At 50.2% G+C, this 24,522-nt stretch overlaps 1 protein-coding gene across 2 annotated transcripts in view; it reads right to left on the reverse strand.

The window, feature by feature from the left end:
• Positions 1 to 5,255: 5,255 nt before the first annotated feature.
• The window catches only part of Sirpa (signal regulatory protein alpha), a 41,626-nt gene continuing 22,359 nt past the window's right edge, over positions 5,256 to 24,522 (reverse strand). The window contains exons 4-9 of one of the 2 annotated variants that reach the window (XM_041670382.1): positions 21,888 to 22,205; positions 21,137 to 21,460; positions 19,365 to 19,478; positions 16,621 to 16,645; positions 9,584 to 9,635; positions 5,256 to 7,599 (exon numbers count right to left, since the gene is read on the reverse strand). In XM_041670382.1, the coding sequence (XP_041526316.1) occupies positions 7,342 to 7,599; positions 9,584 to 9,635; positions 16,621 to 16,645; positions 19,365 to 19,478; positions 21,137 to 21,460; positions 21,888 to 22,205 (1,091 nt within the window). In that variant the 3' untranslated portion in view covers positions 5,256 to 7,341. The remainder of the gene's footprint in view (positions 7,600 to 9,583; positions 9,636 to 16,620; positions 16,646 to 19,364; positions 19,479 to 21,136; positions 21,461 to 21,887; positions 22,206 to 24,522) is intronic. The other variant, XM_041670383.1, reaches the window with a different exon arrangement.

The raw sequence follows: 24,522 nt of genomic DNA on the forward strand, positions 1-24,522 counted from the left end.
ATCCACCTGCCTCTGCCTCCTGAGTGCTGGGATTAAAGTGTGCACTCCCATCACCCAGCCCTGCTTGGTTCTTTCTACTTGTGCAGTTTTCCTTTGAGTTCTCCAGTTCAATCATTGGGTTTTTCAATTTTACCTTCATTTCAGCTTGTCCTTTTCAATTTCACTATCAAATTCTCAGTTATCATAATCATTTTCAACTGCCTTATGCTTATGGGTTTCTAATTTTTTTCTACCATTCAGATATTTATATCCACTAAGTTCTTCCTCCTTTTCTTTTTTATTTATTGAAAACTTTTTCATATAATATATTGTAATCATGGCTTTCCTCTACTCCAGATCAATGCTAGTACAATAATGGCACAAATATTGTAGGAGTAACCAGCCACTCTCTGACTAGATTTAAGTCCTACTCCATGAGATGGAACCTGTGCCTGATACTGCTTGGGTGCCCAAGACATTGAGACTGGATAGGCCGCAGGCCTACAGGAAAACCAAATACTGGTGTTATGCTAAAACCTAGCAATAAAATCACTCCTTAGGTTATTCTGCCATACCCAAAGATCAGTACCTTTTCAGCCATTGTTGGAGAAGCTTCCTCTTGCAGTAGATGAGATGTAGCGTAGAGACCTACAACTGGCCAGTTGTCAGAATGAAAGGCTTTGGCACATACAGTTCTTTCTCCTTAATGTCATTAGGCTGGTTTGTTTGTTTGTTTGGTTAGTTGGTTTGTGTGTATGTGTGTGTGTGTTTAAACTCCTCGAATTCTTTATGAAATTTACAACTCTCATTTTAAATTCTGTGTCCTGGGTTCATCTAGAAAACTCTAATTGGCAGGTGTTTCTATAGCATGAGTAGGTTTTGAAGAGAAGATACTGGTTGTCTCTTTTGTATTATTGGCATTTTTGAGGTAAGATATGGTAAGATCATTTCTTAGTCTGTACAGAACAGGTTGGAAATGAAGAGAGTATGTTGAGTGAGAAGAGATGTTGGGCCTAGAGGCTGGAAATGGCTTGGGCAGAATGAAGTCAGGTGCATAGACAGGGAATGAGCAGTATGCACTTCCCGCTCTAAGCCTAGACTCTGGGGGTAGATATGACTGGATGCAAGGTTGGGTATTGCATGGGTGGGTCCTGTGGGCTGGGGAATAGGTAGGGCAGGTCTTGTCCAAAGCCTAGAGATCATCTGTAAGCAGGCAGGGGTAGAGGTGGTTGTGGTAAAGGTATGAATGGGGGGGCGGGGCAAGGAGACTCACCTGGCTAGACCCTGGAGAAAGAAGAGGGGTGTCTTACAACCATCAATAAGATGGTTGTAAGAGATACATTAGATATCTGTGGGTGTTACAGGTAGGGAGGGTCCTGGTGGGAGCCTAGCTTGACTGCAATGCAGGCAGGCATGGTTAGACTAGGTCAGGACATTAGATGTGAGACACAGGCCAGATCTGGCAGGTTTGGGAGGAGACATGGAAAGGGAAGTCAATGAGACTTCTTGGGCTAGACCATGGAGATAGATGTGGAAATTTTTATTACTGAGTTTTAGGAGATCTTTATATATTCTATATATTAATCTCTTAGTCAATACATAACTGTTTTCTTGTAGTGAATAGGTAGACTTTTCATTCTGGTAATAGTATCCTTTGAAGAACATAAGTGTTTAATTTTTTGACATAGGATCTTCCCATCCAGTCCTGGTTGTCCTGTAACTCACTATGTAGACCACAAAGGCCTCAAACGCGGAGATCTGCTTGCCTTTGCCTCCCAATGTTAGGATTAAGGCTTGTGCCACAATGCCTAGTAAGTTATTAATGTTGATGTAGCCCAACTTGTGGGTTTTTTTTTTCTTTTTTAGTCTGGAGTTTTGGTATTATACCCAAAAACGTCACTGTTATATCCAGAGTCATTAAGCCTCTTCCTCCTCCTATGTCTTCTTAGATGAGTTTTATAGTGTCAGCTCTTATATCTAAGTTTCTGTTCATTTGGATTTTTGCATATGGTATTAGCAAAATAAAAGTCTTATTTTAATCATTCATTTCTCTAAACTCCATGATTTATTTTATGTATATGAATATCTTGTTTGAATGTGAATATATGCACTACATTCATGGTTAGTGCCCATGGGAGTCAGAACAGGGCTTCAAATCTCCTGGAACTGAAGCTACTGATGGTTGGGAATTGAACCTGGGTCCTTTGCATGAACAAGTGCCCTAAACTGTCAGGCTGTCTCCCAGTCTCAACAATGTGTCTTTTTAGTATCATGTTTAAAATACAAATTCAAATATTTATCTTGTATGCCCTTTAAAATGTTTCCTGAGTTTATTTGAATATGGCTGTATTCTTCCATCCTGTTTTCTATGTATAGCCCCAGCTCCCCAAGAAGAGGCACCAAGGGCTTAAACAAGTGTCACTGGCTCCTTGCCAGCTGGGAAAATGTACCCAGGACTATGACAAATGACAGAGAAGCTCAGTGGGAAAGGTCCAGGGACTAGGGCTTCAATCTAATTCTTAACCTGGAAGCTAGGGGGTCTTAGTGTTCCTAAGATGCCAAGTAGGCTCCAAACTACATCCTTTCTCTTCCCTTTTCCCTACCTTCCTCTCTTCCTACCTATCTGTCCGTCCGTCCATCCATCCATCCACTTACCCATCCATCCTTACATCCAGCAATCTATGCACTACTCACCATCCTTCCACCGTTTTATCCATTCTCTCATCCCTCAAACAATTATTGCTGGGTACCACCTGGGGGCTGGTTATGGGAATTATATTAAGGAACATATTCCAATACCCTCCTTCAATCAGACAGCCCCAGGTCACTATAGAAGAGGGAAGCTTGTCAACCAACAGAAGATCCATGTGTAATTACAGACTGTGACATGGGTTCCAAGGACTTGCTGGGCAGTTATGACATGTCTAACAAATGAACGAGGTCCACTTGCCAGATTGGAGGGCAAGTGGAAAGTAGGTGTTCTGGACTGAGCAAGCCAGCACAAAGATCCTGGGGTCCATTTTTAAAGCTGTCAGCAGGCTGATTGCTATTGCAGGGGTGATGGAGAGAGAAATGTGAAAGCCGGTGCAGCTCTGGTAGGGACCAGCACCCGCAGGGAAGGCTGGACCAGCACCCGCAGGGAAGGCTGGACCAGCACCCGCAGGGAAGGCTGGACCAGCACCCTCAGGGAAGGACCAGCACCCGCAGGGAAGGACCAGCACCCTCAGGGAAGGACCAGCACCCGCAGGGAAGGCTGGACCAGCACCCTCAGGGAAGGACCAGCACCCGCAGGAAAGGACCAGCACCCGCAGGGAAGGACCAGCACCCGCAGGGAAGGCTGGGCTCTGCCTGGATCTGGCTGCCCTGGATAACATCCTTACTCATCCTTACTCAACATTTAGATCTCAGCTTGGGGATTTCCTCTCTGGGAAGCTGGTTTGCCTCGTGCAGGCTTAGCAAACGAATCCCATGTATTTTCATCTAATAAGAAAAAGTATCCCAAACTTAGAAGTAAGGCAAAGGGAGGGGGTGTTTCTTCTCATCGCTGCAGTAGAGCACCGTTTAAACATACTACTGAAGGATTAGTTCATCCCGACAGGGAAGACACTTGAGCTTGTTTCTGCTGTCTAATTAGAGCTCAGATTGTATAAAGTTATGATATATGCCCATCTGTAGATTCTGTCTGGGTGAGGGACAAACAGCTTGTTTAGCAAGAAAGATAACTCTCGAAGTCTGGCAATCACCTTGGGGACTGTAAACCAGCTGTATTTCTAACTTGACATTTTCCCCCTCACATTTCCCTTTATAAAAGCCTGTGGGCCCCATTTCCTCTTGGCGGCCGGGCTGCCCTCCCGCAGGGGAACCCTTGCTCCCTGGCTGATGTTCTCACTCTGTATGTGGGCCATGGGCAGTCACAGCTGTGCTGTGAGGGCTGCCCAAGGCTCTCACTTCCTCCTGCCCCATGAGCTCATCTGGGTGTGGCCCACTTTCGTCAACACTGCATTCTCAGAATTTTGCGAAAGGCATGGTTCCCAGCAGGATCTTGAGAAGTAGTTATTAACTCGATGAGTGATCTGGAGTTTGTCCCTTTCCCTCTCTGAGCCACACTTTCCTGTGAAATGGGCATCACAACACGCATCTTCCGAGATTCCGTGAACAAGAATGCCAGAGACCGCAAGAGTCTTGGGCACACTGTGTGGCTTAGCTCTGTCTCCCCAAAGGCTTTTGTGTTGAAGGCTTCGTCTCTGGCTGATAGATGGCACCAATGGCAGGTGATGGACCACGAGAACTATGGCTTGATTGACGGGCTCTTCCACTGAGAGTCATAATTTGATATCATTACTGGGAGGAGGTGGGCACTAAGAGATGGGGTCTGGGTGGAGGAGGCATGCCCCTGGAGCCATGTCTTTGAAGGCTATGCCTTGTCCTCAGACCCTTCTTCCTGGCTGCCATGAAGTAAGGAACCTCTGCTGACACGTTCCTCCTCCGCTGCCCTAATGTTCTGTCTCGCCACAGGCCCACAGCAATGGGGCCAGCTAAGCAGACAGAGATCTCTGGCACCCGGAGCATTAAGTTACTTTTTAGGTGTCTTGTCAGTGATAAAGAACAGACTGGCACACAAGGCGGGCCAACGCCTCCCTTGTGCTAGGGGCTGGGCACTAAAGATGGCATATGAATTTCTGGGGCCAGGAGCTCATGGTCTGGTTGAGAGGAGACCAAGCCACAGGGGGAACTCCTCTATGGCCTTAGCATTAGTTCCTGGCCAGGCTTCCTTTGATGACAGACTGGGTTGTGTAAGTGTAAGCTCTTTCTTCCCCAAGTCCCTTTGGATCGTAGTGCATTATCACAGAAATAGAAAGCCTAACACAGGGTCGTGCAGGCAGAGAAGGCCAGCCCAATACCCAGTGCAGACCTGCCATATAGCACAGGGGGTTCCTTCCTTCAATCTCCAAGGAACCCCGCGAGGGGCACAGTCAAACCCCATTGTACAGCCAATGTCCCCGAGGTTGCAGGTGGGTGAGTAAATCCTCCACAAAACTGAAATAGTGGAGAAAGGATAAAACTCTGTGTCTGGGTTTCAGCACAACCAATAACGCCATGACTCCCTCCGTGCCGAGGGGACAGAACCTTTACATCTGTGTGGCCTGGAGGAGACCGAGTTACACGGAATGTTCTGAAGCCTTGGCAGTCCAACAGCTCCAGGGGACAGGCAACTGGCAGACTCCAAGGACAGACAAGGTCTCAAAAGACAAGGATTGCAACACCCAAGAGCATTGTTGTTACCCAGAAATCTTTATTACAAAAATATTTTGCAAGCCAAAAATTTTAAGTTGCAACTATGTACAAAATGGGGCCTGTTTCCTTCTCATCTGGTCTACAGATAAACCGGATCCCACTCCTCTCACAGGACGCTTCCCCCCTTCTTTCTTGTACCAGAGTTCCATATATAAGTGTGGGGGTGCTCCAGGCTGCCTGGCTAAAGCTATAGCTATAGACTTTCCCTGCCTCATTCCCTTTCTCCCTCCAAAAAGAAAAAAAAAAAAAAAACCTAAGACAAAATTAGGATGTCAGCCAGAGGCTATTCTTTGAACTGGGCTTTGCACCTGTGTGTGCGTACTCACGTGTGCCGTCTCTAGGCAGAGGAGAAGTGGGTGGAGGCTTACAAATCAACCCTTTGGAAACAGAGGAGAGTCCAAGAAGATGGCAGGGCCACCATAGGTCCCAGATACCAAAGACAAGTTCTGGTTTGCTGGCCCGGGGCTGTCCACACAGCCTACTGGCTCAGCTAACTCCTGGATGCCATCATTGGAAGTATCAGGTCACCAAGCCCAGAGAGCTGGGTCCTTGCTGAGTTCCTGGTAACCCCCTCCCTCGCACCTATAGAAATAAGCAGGTTGCCTCAGCTTCGTATTTGAATAGCCTGAGCCAGGGATACCCAGGGATCAGGGACATTAACTAGCGCCTTAACTTGTTGAACTACATGTTAAGACCAGACAGCCAGGGTTGTCACATCTGCTTGGCCATGAGCCCAGCCAGGCCCCGGCATCCAGTCTGAAGGGTGTGGGTCAGACAGAGCCTCTGCCAAGATGACAGAGGGGTCTGCCCTGGCTTACAGCTGTGTCATCACAGGTATGACCAGGGTCTGTCCCAGTGGGATTCTGCTGAGGTTTGACGACGGCAGTAATGGACTCCCCCTGCCTTGATTCCGTCAGAGCGCTGGAACGCCGGCTGCTGGTTGGGCGTCCCTTCCCTCTGCATGCCTCTGAGGTGCTTGTGAGTGAAGGAGGCTGTCACTGACCTTCTCCCCTCAACGTGGAATGGCCAACATTAGGTCAGCATTGGGTCAGACAAGGCTGCACTTACCAAAGCAGCCACGGAGGCAAAGGGTCAGCCAGCCCCGCGGCTGTGCAAGAACAGGGCCCAGTTCATCCCAGTGAGGCTGAGTGCCTCGAAGTAGCAGCTGAGAGATCCCTTTTTGGTCCTCAGAGTTCTGGGAATCGGAAAAAAAAATCGGTTTCTGCTGTAAGAAATCCTTCCAGAGCAAGAAACTGTTAGACCTCAGACTTCACAAGACCCAACCATTCAACACATGACAAAGAGTCAAGATGCTGCTGCTGTTGTTTTAAGAAAAAAAAGAAAAAAGAAAAAAAAACAGACCTAACAACAACCAAACAGCACAAATCAAATTTCCTAACACCTTAGCTTCAAGACTGCACAGTTCACATTTCTCAATAATTTACAGGAGTCCACAGAGTGACGCAGCTGAGTTAGTACTAGCTGGAGGAAGCAAGCTGGGGCTGGAAAGGAGGTGGGGCCACACTGAGCATGCCCAGGGAGTCTCTGCTGGTCTAGGAGAGAGGAGGTTCCTTCTCCCCCAGGGCTAGTCAGCCTGGCGGGTGGGAGGCCAGCACTGTTGGCTGGAAACTTGCTGTCTCCTGGTGTAGTTCTTCCGCGGATGGGGCAGTTTGATCTAAAGGGGTTCTTGCCCCCACAAAGCCCAAGTTGGGCGGAGGTGGGGGGCTCTTCTCCACACAGGAGACCAGGCTCTGGATCATCAAGAAAGCAACCCGGAGTCGCCAAGACCAGGATCCAGACCCGTGTGTGGAAGGCCGAGGCACACTTCTTGGGTTCCAGGCAGTTTTCTTCAGTTACCCCCTCTGGTTCTGCAACACCAGCCTCCAGAAGAAGGAACATGGCTGCCGTGGAAGTGTTGGAGAGCCAAGGAGGGAAGACAAAGGCCACCCTTACTCCTGGTCCTAGGACCTGTGCCATCTGGCCTTCTAGGGCTGTCCTCATCATGGCCACTCCACGTGGGACAAGAAAACTTATGGCTATGGGCCCTAGAGCCAACCACAGTCCCATTCACTTCCTCTGGACCTGGACACTGGCATACTCTGAGAAAGATGGCTCAGGCTTGTGACCTGGCTGTGCCCGGTTAAGGTGGACCATATCCAGGTCGGCATAGGTGAGGGTATCCTCTGGCCTAGGCGCTTTGCCTGTCTCAATGCTCGCATATTCTGTGTGGTTGTTGGGCTCGGGGACCCGGGGGGCAGGCTTCTTCTCTTTGGGCAGATTTAGGTCTGCGTATGTGATGTCATTGATGTCATTTGTGTCCTGGATCTAAAAGACATAGAGAGAAAGTCATTCTGGAGCCCTGGCCTGCTCACCCATCAACTGGCTAAAGTCTGCCTGCTACTTTGCCAACGGACTCAGTCTTAATTCAGGCCCATCTCCTGCCAGTGCGATTTTATTTCCAGTCTTTCTCCCCCCAGTCCACCGTCTTCCCCATGGAGCCTGAAGGGTCTTCTGAAACACCACAGTGGTTGTCTCATATACCTGCTTCATGTCACCTCCTTCGTCTAGGTGGAACCACCTGGAGCTCTCTTCTCCCATTTTCCTTGGCCTGGAGTACCCACTTCTTCTTATAAGATGCCCAGGGCACCACGGATAATTCTGCTCTAGCCTGCTCTCAACGCCTCCTCTGGCTGGGCCCAGAGCCCCTCTGAGCTCTTCAGTTCACATCTTCCTATCATCGTATCTACCACCGAAGACTATGTTTTGCAACCTTAGTAAATGTGACCTCCCAGGAGATCGGGAAACGGTCTTCATCTACATATCCATTCCACGACTTTTTACTGGGTATCTGTTAAACTGCAAACAAGGACAGCAACAGTAGCCCAAGCCGCAGTGACAGGATGGATGGACGGTAAGATAAACATGGAGGATTGGTGGCTAGATGGATGGAACTATACGTCAGGGTCATTTCACTTGGGCTTGACTACAACTCTGTCCGGGAAGAATGTGACCTAGGGAGTAGATGAAAATTCAAGCCGGGCAGTGGTGGCATGCGCCTTTAATCCCAGCACTCGGGAGGCGGAGGCAGGTGGATCTTTGTGAGTTCAAGGCCAGCCTGGTCTACAAGAGCTAGTTCCAGGACAGGCTCCAAAGCTACAGAGAAACCCTGTCTCGAAAAACCAATAATAATAATAATAATAATATAAAATAAAATAATTTGGGCTAAGCCACTCAGTTAAAAAAAGAAAGCAAGCCCGTTTGATCCTAAAGAGGTGGTACCCTGAGTCCCGCAGGTATTCACTGCTCTCTGGGAAATCATGTTGACTGAACTGGTGTCCCTCCCTGGCAAGGTATGGTGGCTGACACTGGGAGCCCAAAGTCTGCTGGCTGCAAGGGAGAGAAAACTGGCCACCTTGCTCCAAGACCGGGCACTTAGCTGCATACTCAGTAAGTCTTGGGAGGTGACTTTCTACAGGCTTCAGTAACCGATTCTCACCGTCATCTTTTACCCAGAAGATTCCAGAAGGAAGCGTGAAGACAAAATAACAGTGGGAAAGGGTTCTCACTGCCACGATTAGAATTGTTCTACATTTGCTGGTAACCACTCAGCGCATGCCTAGGGCTGGTAGGGGCTGGGACAGCCAACCACGGCGTCCTGTCTCCGAACACCATCCCATCTAGCTCTGTCAGCAGATTCCGTCTAAAGTGGTGTCAGCTGCCCTGGGAATGGCAGGAAAGCTGGCGCTTTCGTTCCGGGTCCAGGATAGGGCTTGTCTCTTTACCAGACTCAGAGGGCCCCAGTGTGACCAGAGCTGGCATGTTGGGACACAGACAGTGGGGCTCAGGGGTCAGCACTAACAATGCTGCCTATAAAATCTCCTTATCAGTGGGGGGCGGGGGGAGGAAGCCACCAGGTCAAGGAAGGTGCCCTTGGAGCCCAGGTAGTCAGTGACCAGGGGCTTCTCCTCCTCCACAGAGGCGAGAGAGGCCGTGCTGGCAGGAAGAATCAGGCTACAAGGAGGTGGCAGTGAGGTTGCAGGGATGAGCAACACAAAGGAAGCTGCAGCCTGACTCCAGGGCATCATTCACTTGGGACACTTTGCTCTTTGGAAATTGTGCCGTGGCTAACAGAGAAGCAAGCCGTCCCCAGACTGTGGCTGGAGCAGAGAGAAGGGTGCAGAGGACTCGTGGGTGACTCAGGAAGTGCACAGATCCTCCCTACCCTCGGAGTCTTAATTTAGAACTAGATCTGCAACTCCGGCTGAAGCGAGGAAATCACACCCCGAGTTTCCCAGGAAGGGCAGCTCACCAAAGACTGTACCTGGGTTATTTCCCTGGCATTCTTCTCGGGCTCGTGCAACCTAAAACGGAAAGAGACACAGATAAAAATATCTATCTCAAGAGCTTATGCAAATCAATCAGAATAACATTCGGGCCCTACTTCCTACATGGGTGGGGGAGGGACCATAACTGCTTATCAAATGTCTGGACCCAGGAGCCAGTCTCACTGAGGGAATTCTAAACAATGGCACGCTCTGTTGGGAGGATCTTTAAAAATGATGCTGGAAAGGTGAACAGCGAGGGAGTGGGGGGGGGGGGGGTAAGGAGAGGCACTTCTGCGTACGGCCGGCGGTGGGGAGCAAGCCAGGGCTAGCCTCTGAGAAGTAGTGGGCAAATCAGGAGCACAGATAATGATCCCATCTTTTGACCCATGCTTGTGCCTTTCTGGGGGATTCAACATACAAAGGCATGTGCCCTGGACAAGATGTGGAAATAAATTCACAGCCTGGTACTTTGCCAATGGGCAGTGGTTTGGGGAGAATTAGCATAAAACAAACCATTTCGTGTTCAAAAGGTAGGTGAGAGAAGCGGTGCTTTCGTGGGGCTTGGGAAAGGACCCACCGCCCCGCTCATGCTAATAAAGCGGCATATTTGAGTCATGTCTCCAGTCCTGAGAGTTTTTTTTCCCCTTAAGTTACAAATGCTTTCACTAAAATGAGTGAAAAATCAAATCTCTATGAAGTACCCCCACACACACACTAAAAATATGTGGGAAGCTGGAAAGAAAATGCTAATAGCAGTGGTCTTCCGAGCATCTTCCTTTGTTTTAGTTTCCCGTATCTCCCAAATGTTCTATATTATAAATATACCCATGCAGCGCTGTTAAAAGAAAAGGAAGAAGGAAGACCAAAATGCTTTGCTTCATCAACAACAACCGTGCATGCCCCTGATTCTGCAGTCAGAGCCCAGGCTTGGTTCCCTGGAGGGTCACAGCGAAGGTGAAGAGCAAGCTGGAGCCACTGGTGCTGCAGGGGTTACATAAATTTCCAAGCCAGGGACTTGGGGCACGTGAGCATGAATAATGTCAGAATGAGCAAGCAACGGGGCTTGGCAGCAGGGTTTTTGATAGCACTGTCACGAGTGCTTGGATCCTAAAGTGTCCCAGGTGGCCAAATAGTCCTCTAGGCTCCAGGACACAACCGATAGGAGGTCATGCCACTCTCTCCCCAGTCACGAGCTCCCACCCTCTGCAGTGCCCATTGCTTGTCTGGTTCATAGCCAATCACCGCTGCGTCCCCCGACACGCCCCCCCCCCCCCCCCCCCCCCCGACGTGGTCTGCTGTGTCTGCTCACTTCACCACCCTTACTCGGTCCCATGTCTGCACACTGACTCTGCACGGGGGTTACTGCTGCTTTGCATTTTCTGCTTCAGCAATAGCCCTGGGTGACTCTGTTCTACCGCTGTGATGAAACACCATGACCAAAGCAACCTGGAGAGGAAACGGTCGGTCTCTTAGGTGTATGCTTCCTCATCACCGTTCTCGCTGAAGGAAGTCAGGATAGGAACTCAAGCAGGGCAGGATCCTGCAGAGCCCGTGGAGGGGTGCTGCTTCCTGGCTTGCTCCTCATGGCTTGCTTATGCTGCTTTCTCATAGAATCCAGGACCACCAGGTATGGCACCACCACCAAAGGGCTGGACCCTCTCCCATCCATCACTGATTAAAGAAATGCCTTACAGGCTTGTCTTCCCTGATCTTAAGGAAGCATTTTCTTCATTGTGGTTCCTTCCTCTCAGGTGACTTTTAGTTTGTGTCAAGTTGACAAAGAAAATCTAGCCAGCATAGGTTCCTAACTACTTTTTCTCTTGGTTAACTTGTATCCTCTAAGACTTAGCTGTGTGCTTCCTCCCTGGAAGGCTTCACCAACAGTGCTGAGTTGGCCGGACTGCTTCTCTCTGACAACCTCACATCTTCCTGTACATCTTCATTTCTGTTTTCTGTTCCTCCTTGCTATGCTGCCTTACCACATAGGCACAGGCACCCAACCTTGAAGCTAGCGCCTATCAAACGGCCCCAAGGCCTTTTGCACAGACAACTCTCTCTTCAGGTCTTTGAAATCCTATTTTAACACTTTTCTTTGGAGACAGGGTCTCACTGTGTAGCCTGAGCTGGCCTTGAACTCACAGAAATCCACTCGCCTTTGCTTCCCAAGTGCTGGGATTAAAAGCATGTACCACTGTGCCCGGCTGAAATCCTATTTTAAACAGCCTTATCTGAACCTTCACAGAACTTCCGAACTCTGTTCTCAGGAGACCATCCCTGTCTTTCAGAGCAGAAGTCAACACTGTAAGCATCGGTCCGCTCTGTTTTAAAATATGGCAGCACCATTACTCATCCTGGGCTCAGGTTAGAGTGGGGCACATCCTGGATTCTTCCCCTTTTCATTACAAGGTGAATTGGCCATCTCCAAAAGTGACATCAAATTCGGCTACTTGGTCATCTTATGTTGCTGGTCCCAGGTCCCCAAGCTTCCCTGCCTCCATTTCTTGCTTTTATAAGTGAAAGTCAGGCATATTGGTTCATCCCTATAATCCCAGTACTCAGGAGGCTGAGACAGGGATCCAAGTTCAAGGCCAGCCTGGGTTATATATTGAGACTCCCATCACAAAACAAAACAAAAAAGGAGGAGAAAGAGGGAGGAGGAGAAAGAAAACCAGGAAGAAGAAGGAGGAGAAGGGGAAGGAGGAGGAGGAAGAAATTACTTTCCGTACTGAACCCTTACCGTACAGTGTAGTCCATCTGTACGGGTGAGGCTGTGCACAGCGTGTTCCTGACCCCTGCTGTGTGCTCTAGCTAGTCTAGCTTCATCCACACCCCTGCCTCAGGGCCTTGGCATTAGCTACTCCTTGTCTAGTGTACTTCGGCCCCAATGGCCCCACCCTAGAGTGTCTCTCACTAGCTGGCTTCTAAATGCTGCCTCTGTTGGGAAGTCCTCCCTGATCATCCCTTTGCTCTGAGCCTCCTTCCACCTTTTCTAGCTCTTGCTGCGTGTCAATTATTAAGCTTCTAGTTGGCACGGTATGCTGCCTGCCAAGGGGCAATGAAACCCTAGCACCTAGTCCTGGGCTAGCTTGGGGGGATGATGAAACCCTAGCACCTAGTCCTGGGCTACTCGGGGTTCATACTCCTCCATGAATACTTGCTGAATGAATGGTTTTCTCACTGAATTTCCTCAAGTCTGGCTCCAAACTGAGCTCAATCCAAACAAATAAATGAACAATCGAGGTAGTTCTGGTATTCTGAGAATAAATGCAGCGAAAGGGTCACATTTCATCAGTGCCCATTCAAACAAACCCCAGGGTCCAATAAAAGAGCAGACAACACTCCGATGTGGGCGGGGATAAGAGGGTTCCGCCTGGGTGTCAGAAAGCTGGGCCCATGGCCAGCCAGCGTCCTGCAGGGTCCTTTGAGTTCAAAGATGCAGGATTCCCGTCACCCTCCCTGAGGTGCTAGGCTGTCTCCTACACCAGCACCAGTGTCTTTCAGAAAGTATTTGATGCCATGCTGGGCCAGAGCCACTGCTGCCCGGGAAACCGCCATTAAGGCTTGCTACCCACCATCACTTTGGTCTAGAGACATGAAAGAAGCTAGTGATTTCGCTCCCTGGGTAGGCTCACACTGGAATGATATGAAAGGCCAGAAAATGTCCTGCTTCACTAGAGGAAGGAACAGAGGACGGGAGGCAACAGAGCATCAATGGGGACATGCAGGTGTCAGCACCAGAAATCCTGCACAGGCCCAGGGCAGCCCGACATTACATCAGTTCTCAGATCCTGGCTGCCTCAACCACAGAAGAGGGACTATAATAACCTCCTGAGACAGGGGCCCCCAAAGGGTGGCATGGAGTCGGAATCAGAGGCTCGGCTTTGGTCTCTGTTTGAACAGCCCTGGAGGCTACGGCCACACTCGAGTCTGGGAACCACTGTCCTTCAACAAGGATAGGAAAAGAAAAGAAAGACGAGGAAAACCTATGGGAAGGAGTTTCAGGGGCTCGGAGCTCACAGGCTCTGCAGGGGTGTGAATGTGTGTGTGTGGGGGGGGTGACAATTATTCAGGCATTCTTTCATTCAACAAGCCTTTATGAAAAACTTATCCCATCCCAGGGATGGCACCAAGGGATGCAGGAACTGCTGGCTGTGAGCAGGAGGGACGTAGTCCCTGTGTCCAAGAGATAAGGTCAGGAAAATGTCTTCAGGCTAGAGCTACTTCATACATACCAGAATGTTCGTGCAGGACACCAGAGGCTCACAGAAAGCCTCCTGACCCACGAGGAAGTACTGGCCTCACTGAGGAAGACCACAAGGGGCCAGATCAAAGAAAGATGTCGACACTAGCTACTTTGGCGCACAATTCCAGAGGTATCATTTGCAGGACCCATAGTGTCTCCATATCCGTTAGAACCCCTGGAGGGTACTTGTGTGGAAGAGGCAGGAGTGTATGCGTTAGCAGGAAATCCAGGGCCCCATAGGTGGCAGGAGAGAAAAGAAGCCCAGCCCAGCCCAGCGGGAAGCCTCATGGTTGTCCAGAACTAACAGTGTGTAGGCACAGGGGCCTGGCCATAGGCCTTTGGATTTAACCTTGAAGGCCCACAGAGGGCAACTGAAGGTGTCTGAGCAGAGGAAGGAGAAAAGAGAGCCAAGCCTTGACCTTGGACAAGGCTGTAACGGGGAAGAACGAGACAGGCAGAGTGTGGGTGTGAGGACGGGATTCCTGAGGGTGGCGGGGGTTGGTATAGCCATGGCATGTTCAGGGACAGAGGCTGGAGGGTTGGACAGGGTCAGAGGCTGCCTGGGGAGACCAAACAGGAGGCAAGGCTTATTCCAAGACCACTGTGCACTCTCTCGGCGGGCAGACCGAGGCGGATGATGCTCCCCAGAGCCCCTGGAGGTAGGTGAGGTGAGGACAGGCTCCTCACTGCCCAAACATGAGTTGTCTTTGACTCTACATTCCCTTTACCAGCAAGTGCTCTTGGCTCTGTCCTTAGAATATAACCAGAACCTGACCACATCCTAGCCCACACAGCACCTGGCCCAAACTTTCAGCATCTGCTTAGCCCAGTATAGTCATTTCCTTATTGGCCCTTTTGCTTCCACCTCACTGGTTGCCTAGGCGATACTTGTAAAACACAAGTTAGACCACATCTCTCCATGGAACCACCCAGAGTCCTTCTGCAGTCAAGCTCTGTAGTACTTGCTTCCCCTCTGGACCCTCAGTTCAATTCTGGGCTCCAGAAGGAGGGGAAAGAGAGAAGGAACGATGAGGGAAGGAAGGAGAGACCGGCACAGCTCACGTGATGCTCCAAGCTCACCCAAACCAACACAGAGTCATTTAAGGTTTTATACAGCACACTGGCACACTTACACAACAGACTGTGGGGTGCTGTCCTACTCTAGGGGAGCACCAGGGCCCATCTTACAAGCCAGAAAAGCCTTTTTCCAAAAGGGGTGACTCTCACTTGGCTGTGCATTTCCTCATCTCTCGCCTTCCTGTGCCCCGGTCAGTTGGGCCTCCCCACTCCAGGCTTGGCTCTACCTGTTCTCTTGTCCAGGCATGCTAAGCCTGCCCCAGAGCCCCTGACTTCAGGTCCCTGCTCACAGGTCTCTTCAGAGACTGTGGCTTCCTATACCTAAGCCATATATGGCCACCCACCCTTGCTGTGTTGGAGCCACCATACCCTGGATGGCTGTTTGATGGAGGAAGGTCATTGGCTAATAAAGGCACTGCCCTGGCCCATTTTATTGGTTAGAGGATAGGTGGGAGGAGTAAACAGAACAGAACGCTGGGAGGAAGAGGAAGTGAGCTCAGAGACTCGATAGCTCTCCTCTCAGGAGCAGAGGCCTGAGAGAGACGCCATGCCCCGCTCCCGGGATGAAGCTCCGACCCAGGATGGACATAGGCTAGAATCTTCCCAGTAAGCGCACCTTGGGGTGCTACACACAGATGATTAGAAATGGGATAAATTAATATGTGAGAATTAGCCTAGAAGAGAATGGGCCAAGCAGTGATTAAATGAATACAGTTTGTGTGTTGTTATTTCGGGGCATAAGCTAAGCTAGCCGAGCAGGCGGCCGGGGTGCTGGGAACGCAGCCCCGCCGCCCTTATTACTACAGCTGTTTCCACACCCACTTCCTCCCTAAGCCTGAGACGGGGTTGTACCCCAGCCCCTAGAACAGAGCTCTGGAACCCCCTTGAACAAGCTCAAATACCCTTGAACACAACTTCTGCACTAAGGTGTCCTGTGATGTCACCATCTGAGCTCCTGAGCAGGCTGTGACCTCAGAAGGACTTCCCCTACCACCCCAACTGGTCCTTAAGCTACATCCTAGTGTGCTTCGCAGAAGGAAGGAGGGGACCATGACTAAGGCCTGGAGAGTCCCGTGGAGTGCACAGGGCTTCATGAGTACAGCAGGTGTAAGGAAGGAGGATAGCCCCATCACTGTCACTGGGTAGTAGGCAAAGGCCTCGAGCTACCAATGCCAATGTGCCCTGAAACCTATTTCTTTAAGGCAATAATAAAAAAACTTAATCAATTAAAAAAAAACTATAAGGTTAAATAGTCCTGACAAGCAGGGTACAAGAGAGAAAGCGCAAGGGTCGGTGATTTACAGTGTTTTGGGGTCTATCAGACAACTAAGAAAAAGGGGGTCGGTCCGAGTAGATGGCTCCATGCGGAAGTGCCAGCTGCACCCGAAGACCAAGTTCAGCTCTCCAGAACCCACATAAAGCAGAGGAAGCAGCTTAAGTCTGGCTGCAACCCCAGCACGTCTAAGGGGAGAAGGCTGACAAAGACGGGAGAGTCCCCAGTTCTTCGGCCAGCTAACCCGGCATACTCAGTGGAACCAGAGGCCCCCCTCAAACAAAGTGAAGGCAAAGACTAAGGTATTCGCCAACCTACAAACGCATGCCGCAGCACACACATGTCCACGCTCACATATACAAACGTGTATACACAGGTTAGAAAAAAAATGCGACTATGATAGTATGCTGGCCCACAGAAGCGCTTACCTTGTGGAAGAAGTTGACCCCTTAGCTGAAAGAGAAAAAGAAAAAAAAGCGGTGTTAACCAAAAACTGTGTAACTATCCTTGAACCAAGATCTGCCTCAGGGATGTGGGGAGAATCAGCTCAGCGAAGGCCTAGTGTCAAGCCAGTAGATGGTCTACTCTCATCCACCACCTTTCAGGGCTCATCTAGGCTACTGCGCTGCGCTTTTATCGGATGCCAACCGTCACGCACAGCCGTCAGTCCTCGAGGGCCCAGATGGCTTCCTACTCTCTCCTGGGCCCCTCTCCATTCAAGCACATAACGCTGGCAGACCCCACTTAGGTCCCACACTGTTGGGGAGCAGATTCAAACAGGAATTTGAGTTGGGGGGTGGGTGTGGACCCTGGGCCTGCTCCCCCACTAACCTGCTATGTGATCCTGGGTGGGTCACTTCCTGTCTCTGAGCATCTTTAGCTCACAGGGCTAGCCATGGCATTCATTATTAACCCATCCTCACTTTCCATGAAGGCAGCTGTCTGGGTCAGCGGTTTTTAGGTCTGTGGTATAGGAAGGGCATCCCAGAGATTATCCCTGGGGGATTCTATCTGCAACAGTTTGATTCCCATTTTGTTGTAAAATTGCAACTAAAAAGTAACATATGTGCCAAAACAGGCTCAGCACCACACTTTGCCCAGGCCACTCAAGGATGATGAGCTCCGGCTGCTGGGCGGGGCAGGCTGGGGCAGGCTGGGGCATCCCAGGACCTGAATCTGCAGGCGAGCAGGGACAAAGAGGGGGGCTGCAGCTAGCATGCTGCAGCTGAATGGGGCTCTGGACCAAAGGTCTGAGCAAAGCCACCTTTGGGAGTCAAAGGACAGAGACTGTCTTCATTTTAAACTGGGCAATGGCATCTTCTCAGAAACACAGAGCTGGTAGGTAAAATGGGGTCCTTCACCCTGAATACAGCCATGATAGGGGAGAAGGGTGGCTGCTCTTCAGGGTCGGAGGGGAGTGGGGTGGGGTGGTGTGTAGAGGAGCCCCTAATTGTGTCCTCTGGCTCCGAATTCTAGCCTATCCGCCGTGACGTTCTGAAGTTTTATAATGCTGCCATGTCTCAATCTCCTCATCTGTAAACTGTGTCAGAGTCCCAAGGTCTGTGGTGAGAACCGATTGCATTATTACATGCAAAACATCAGGGGTACTGTGGGCCCGGGCCGATCACATTTTGGTTGTCCCTGTTGCTTCAGTCCGTGTTTGACTTTGCACACACTCACTTCTCAGTGCCTGTGCTCACAGTCTTCCAGGCTGCTATGTCTCCCCTGATCTCTTAGGCATTGATGCTGAGCCACGCAACAGTGAGCTCCCAAGCACCTTGTACACACCTGGGGCCAGGCCTCTGAAAGGATGACTGGGACTTCACCAATGTCTACCTCGAGTGGAGCAGGGACCCCTCCTGTGTGACTCTCAAGGCACTCTGGGAACAGCCCGGCAAAGATGACTGAGAGCTCAAGTCCTCAGTCAGGACTTGAGGCTTGGCTGCTGTTTCAGAAATGAGTCCTTCCAGGTGGTCCAGATGGGACAGAAACTGTGGGACATAGCCTGAGGGGTGCCGAAGGGATGGGAGACAGGTGGGCCACGCTGTCCCTCCTAAGCAGACACACGGCTGCAGAATGGCAGCTCTGGATGGTACTCGTGTTCAGGCTGTGGTTCATGAGGCGTTTTTTAACAGCAAAGTGAACAGGACATAAAAGAGAAAAACCTCGGAGTTTCAAATGGATACAAAGGGGTGCGCTGAGTAGAGATAAAATGTTACATATATAAACATTATGGAAAACCAGCACAAAACAGCCTCCTCCAGCAGAGGGAAGAAGATGTGTACCGGTGTGTACCAGAATGTGCAGACCTTCTCTTACACGGCAGTTCACACTTGGGCCTCATAGCTACCCTCCAAATCTGGTCCCCTGATTAGCGGTGTGCCCTCGAACAAGTCAGAAGAACAGCGTGCCCCCTGCCAGTTCCTCTACGGTGACTGTGGCCTAAATACAACACTGAAGCAATCTCAGATGGGGGGAGAGAGTCCGGTGGGGGCTGGGATGATGAGTCTGAAACAAGGGTCTGGAGCCTGTTTGCTGGCTTAGCGGCCAGAGGCCTTGCACGACCATAACCACACATACACACGTACACTGTACCCAAGGGAAAGATGCCTGGCCTGGAACTTGCACCTTCCCCCGTGGAGTTTAAGGTCATGTACCTCGCTGCTGTGAGGGGTCTCTCCTGGGAGGGGCTTGTATATGACGCTGGCTATAGGAGCTGCCTTTATTAAGCCTTGTGTATCCAGGCACCTGCCTAATCTCTTACATGGAAACTCTGCTGTCTCTCCCACTCCCTTGGCGACAGTTGGGAAACCTAACTGGGGAATCTGCTAACATGAAACCTGCACATATGTAAGGAACATGGAAGGCTGCAGGCTGCTCAGGCATTTCCTCTCTGAGGCTGCCAGGAAGAGTCCCTGAGGTCTCCCTTGCCACCCTGGCAGTTCCCTGTTTCCTACCACCTCAGTAGCAGCCCCATGAGAACATGAGACCCGAGGCAGTGAGGGAAGAAGGCTGAGGAGCGACTGTCCTAGACTCCAGCATGGTGAAGCTGTTCCATCAATCCCAGGACTACCCTCTGGTCTTCTTGTCACCGGAAGTTACATATGCTTAAGATGCCAGTGGCCATTCTGTGAGAAGGACCGCCCGGAGAGAAAGACGAGATCCCACCCACCTTTCTTCTGTTTGATCCGGAGGAGGTAGAGGGCTGCCATCAGCAGGACTACTAGCAAGGCGCACACCACACCCACCGCGATGAAGATGTTCTTCTGTGTGGGAGAGTCACTACCTGAGGACAAGCAAGAGGGACTTCATGTATGCAACTTAGAAACAGAAAACAGGAAAGCTCACCTCTTTCTCACCAGTCCTCTGTAGCTGTGGGCATCTGGCTGGCTCTCCTCAGATGTCTAGCTTCCCTACCCACCCATGCAGGTCTCTCACGAGCACTGCGGAACACACGCTGTTGGCAGTCACAGAGAAAGCAGCTACCGGTCACCAGTGGAAACCATACTCCCAACCCTGAGGGATGCAAACCCATCCCTTCTTGTCCACCACGGCAGCAGGACAGATGCCCTGGAACCCAAGTGGGCGATTGTCTGAGAGTGGAGGACGTGCTGCTGGCACGGTTCTGCAGAGCGTTCAGGGCTCCACACTCTCTGTGCCCAGGACCTAACCCGCAGTATGAGTATGTGTGACTACGGCAGGAGCTTACAGCACGGGCCAGCCAGGTCCTAGACCATAGAACGGTACTGTCAAGAGCAGGGCTCCGTGACACAGAAATGTGAATTCAAATAAGGGCCCCAACTAGTCTTCATCTGTATTGGTGGAACTGTGTTCCCCTGCTCTTTCCTTGATTATTGAGGCCAGCACTAATCTCTACCTCATTCCACAGCACCAAGGATGACCTGGCAAAGCACCTGCCCGACCTTTCATCCTCTCTCAGGGTTTTTATTGGTTCCCTGCTATGCTCTGTGTGCTCCGAAGCTACAGGGTTAAGGAAGACAGTCATGGCCCTTACCAACTGAGGGACAAAATCCCTTTCAGCATGTCCACAACAGCAGAGGCTCAGAGAGAGACACCAACTTGCCCAAGATCACACAGCAAGTTGGTGATAGAGCCAGTGTGGACATCAACATTTCCTACCTGCAAGTTCTATGCATCCTACAAGAATCTCAAAGGTCTCAAAGGAGCACAACGCGGGTCTGAGGGTTTCCTGAGTCATCTCTGAAGGATGAGCAAGAAAATGGCCCCTGCTTGGTTCCCTTCAGAGCCTCTGCTATGTACAAAGCATCAGTTGTGGCGGTGACAAGACCATGGGACACAGCCACAAAGCCAGTGCATGTGGCCACTTTCAAAACGAAGGGCTCTTGATTGACAGCACACGGAGGGGCTGAGGTGACATTGCTGGCATGCTGCCACAGAACAGTGGGGCACAGCACTGTCCTAGACACACACACTTTGGCTTAGAAACAGCCTTGGTAAGACTGTCCCGTGGAAACAGCCATTCGGTGACAGTGTGAACGAGGATGCCCTTGGCAGTACTGGCATCCTTGAGCCAAACCACCAGCATCGACGGGAGGTGGAGGGGGCACAAGCAAGTACAGGGCAAGGAGCAGAGGCCAGAAAGAGCAAGGGGTAGGGAAGAACCACGTGGACAGTTGTTAGGTAAAGAAGACAGGAGGTAGAAGGCGAGCAAAGTCCGGCTCTCTTTCCTTCCCTCTTCTGTGGCACACTGTGTCAAAAGACACAACAAGACAGGAACCAAACTCTGAACAGTGCTGACTCTAGGGGTAGGAGAGAAAAGGAGCCCACTTTAAAATGTGCTTAGTTTATAGACTTCTAGACTGTCCTATGATAAGCATTACATATGACTTTAACATTTAAAAACAGATAACATCAAGATAAAGTAAAAAAAAAAAAGTCAGTCAATGGGAGTGGAAGCCTCACCAAGGGTAGCGTCCATGCCCTGCTCCTTCTGGTGCAAGACCCTCACGGTATAGTTTTTGGCGATCGCTGGCTTCCCATCATGGTCCACCTGGCATGTGACCACCACGTTCTCTCTATGGGCAGATTTGTTCACCAGGAGACAGCTTGTCCAGTTATAGGTCCCATCCTTGTTCACTGTGGCATTTGAGGCCTCGTCTGTCCGTGATGCGTTCCCGTTCTCCAGCCAGGTCAGCCGGAGTTTGTTGGGGTAGAACTTCTGCACCCAGCAAGTGACGTTTGCCTGGTTCCCTGTGGACTGTTCGGTGACGTCCAGGATGGGGGAAACTGAAACAGTACAGGCAGAAGCTCTAACCTTAAGCCGCAGAGGAGGGGCTGCAGAGTTGAGCCGCTCCCACCATAGCGGACACAGGACGGCCACGCATGCATCAGGCACTCAAACACTGTGGCTCTGAATGAGAATGGAGTGAGTAAACTGGGCGCCCAGAGCACAGTAGATGCTTGGTCTGGGCCCTGGTAGCTACCGTTAGGGTGATAACAAATGAAGTCGATGCATGCAGCTTCTGGCATGGAGTGGGAATTCAGGCACAAGAGCAAAATAAACAAAACCACCAGGGAAGGGGGGTGTGGCTCACACTGGGCGCCCAGCGATTGGAGTTGCTGTTGGTCAAGTAAATGCAACTGCCAGCACGGTGCTAGTCACAGGGTAATTAATGGCTGCTGTGTGTTTGGGCTAGAAGTCAGGGACATCTACCTTGGATGATGTCAGATAAGTTAGCAATCCCACGAAGAGGGCCGCTTTTCAAGGTGTCATGGGCTACTTCGCAGATGATCTGAGAACGAACATCCTCGGATCTCAGGACCAGCTGGGCTGTGCTGGAGATGTTGTAGGAGATACTCTCTCCCTTAGGGCTCACGGTGGTCTGGAAGTGGGTGAATTCTTTCCCATCTTTGAACCACTTCAGAGTGATATTCCGGGGAGAGAAGCCATAAGACTCGCAGGTGAAGTTCACTGTCTGCCCAGGTGTGACCTTGCTTGCTGGCCTGAATACCACTGGTGCAGAAGGTTTGGCTAGAGGAGCATTTATAGACAAGAGATACGATGGTGAAGGCCAAGCGAAGGGAGAGATGGGGTAAGCAACCTGCCTAGACAGTAGCATCACTACTGGATCACTAGGGATGGGCCGCAGGCTTTTGTACACTAAATACATGTTCTAACGCTAAACTGTACCTTCAGCCTGGTGACACTAGTCATTAATCTTCGTCTTGGTAAAGCTGGGATGGCCCTGTCCTTAGCAAAGGTTCCAAGAAATGAGCAAGGCAGACAATAAGGCAAGGCCAGGAGCCCCAGGCCTGAGAACTAAGTCTTCTCTGCATTGAGGGGTTCCACGATTTGTGCACACACAGGGATGGCTGACCTACCTCATCCTTTGCTTTAACTACCCCTAACGGCATTCCTGGAAACTTTGCCAACCCAGAGAAAGTGTTTGCAGACGGAAGCACAGGAAACAAACGGCACTACCACGAAGGTGGAACCCAGTGGCTGCTCTGAGATCTGTGCCCCTCCCAGAGCCACGCCTGAGAAACGGGTGGCAATGTTTCTTCTTTCTGGATGCAGTGAGGATGAAATGAGGCCCTGCGAGCTTTCTGCTTTGGGTGATAGACACACAGAGATGCCTCTCAAACACGACACATGGATCTGTCCTTGACCCAAATTTTTATTAAAAAAATTAAAATTGTTTTAAATGTGTCTATATGTGAGCGGGTTCCTGCAGAGGTCAGAGGAGGACACTGGATCCCCTGGAGCTGGCGTCACAGGTGGTTGTGAGTCACCGTGTGGTTGCCAGCAACTGAACGAGGGCCTTGGTAAGAGTGGTACAGACTCTTTAACTACCAAGTATCTCTCCAGCCCTAGGCTTCATTCTAATGTTCCCCCTGAAAGAACTTAGGGGTTCATGCAATGGCGTTTCTTTTCTCTCTACACATCCTAGTAGGTCTCATCCATGCCAAGTCCCACATTGGAAAGGGAGAGAGGCTAAAGATTTTGTTGTTGTTGTTTTTAATCTGGAGGGCTTTTGTTTATAGTTGGAAAAAGAGATCACCTGTGTGTTAAGAAAGTCAAAGGTGGTTCCTTGATTTCTAACTAATTATTAAAGAGACAGACAGCTACCAGACAGACAGCGAGCAGCCCCACCAAGCAAGCAGAAGCACTTCGGTCCTGAAAGCCCACATGAGTGACTAGGAGGGAGGTGGTGTCCCTTGGGTGTTAATCCAAATTGCTCATTATCCCTCAGCACCATCTCCAGACAGCAAACACCACTGTTCCATGTGTGAACACACAACTTGCTCCCTAGTATCCACCTATGTTGAGGGCACAGAGAGGAAGGTGACACTTGAAGAAGTCATATCCATCAAGACAGCAGCAGCTTTAAGATCCTTGAGAGGTGAAGGGCTGCAGCGCCATCCTCCCAACTCCAGGGGCTCTCCGTGCTTAAAGCCAACCAACCGCAAATGTAAAACATTGTCGGAAAAGCTGCGTCTATACTAAATAGTGACAGATTTTTTTCTTGTCACTATTCCCTAAACAACTATTTACATAGCAATTGCATCATATCGGGTATTATAAGAAATGCAGAGATGACTTAAAATAGACGGCAGGATGTGTGTAGGCTACACGCAAGTCTCCCCCATCTTGGACGAGGGCCTTGAACATTTTTTAATTTGGGCATCCCATGAGTACTGAGAGAAGTAGTCATCTTTTGAGTTCTTGGGAGCCTGACACTGGTTGCTCCCTCTGCGCTCTCCAGCCCATAAAGGTGTGTCTAGGATGAACTCCTTCTGTAGGGCAAGGCTCTGAACAGTGAGACTAGTCAAAGGCACGTAGTGAGTGACACTCAACTCTTCAATTCAGATGAATAGTTTAGTATTTAAAAAAAAATCCTCTTAGCATCTGTGTTTCCTCTGTACAAAGGAGAACAAAAACATCGCCCTGAGAAGGTGATGTAAATATGACTTCTGGCATACAATAGGTGCTTAATAAGTAGCAGCTATGACTGCTATCTTTAGTTCTGAAACTACACATTTATTCTTTGGCAGTCAGAAGGCACAAGAAAGCCACCACACTGTGGCTCTTTCCTCTTTTGTAGTAATCCCCCTCAGGACCTGAGTTAGGCCAGCAGCTTCAGAACCCCAATGGGGTCACAGGTGTTTCATTCAGCTAAGTCATTTAGGAAGCATGGGGCACTGAGAAAGAGTCTGTGTATTGGGGGATCATTGAGGCAGAGAGGGTCTGAGCTGAAGATGGGAGATTTGTTTGGTTCTGTTCAGACACAGATGTGTGTAAGTCAAGCAAGTCCCTCTCCTAGGGATCTGAGCATGGCTGGCTGAGC

This window comes from Microtus oregoni, unplaced genomic scaffold (assembly GCF_018167655.1).
Source record: "Microtus oregoni isolate MIOR12 unplaced genomic scaffold, Mior012 000020F_ref0000438, whole genome shotgun sequence".
Taxonomy (NCBI): Eukaryota; Metazoa; Chordata; class Mammalia; order Rodentia; family Cricetidae; genus Microtus; species Microtus oregoni.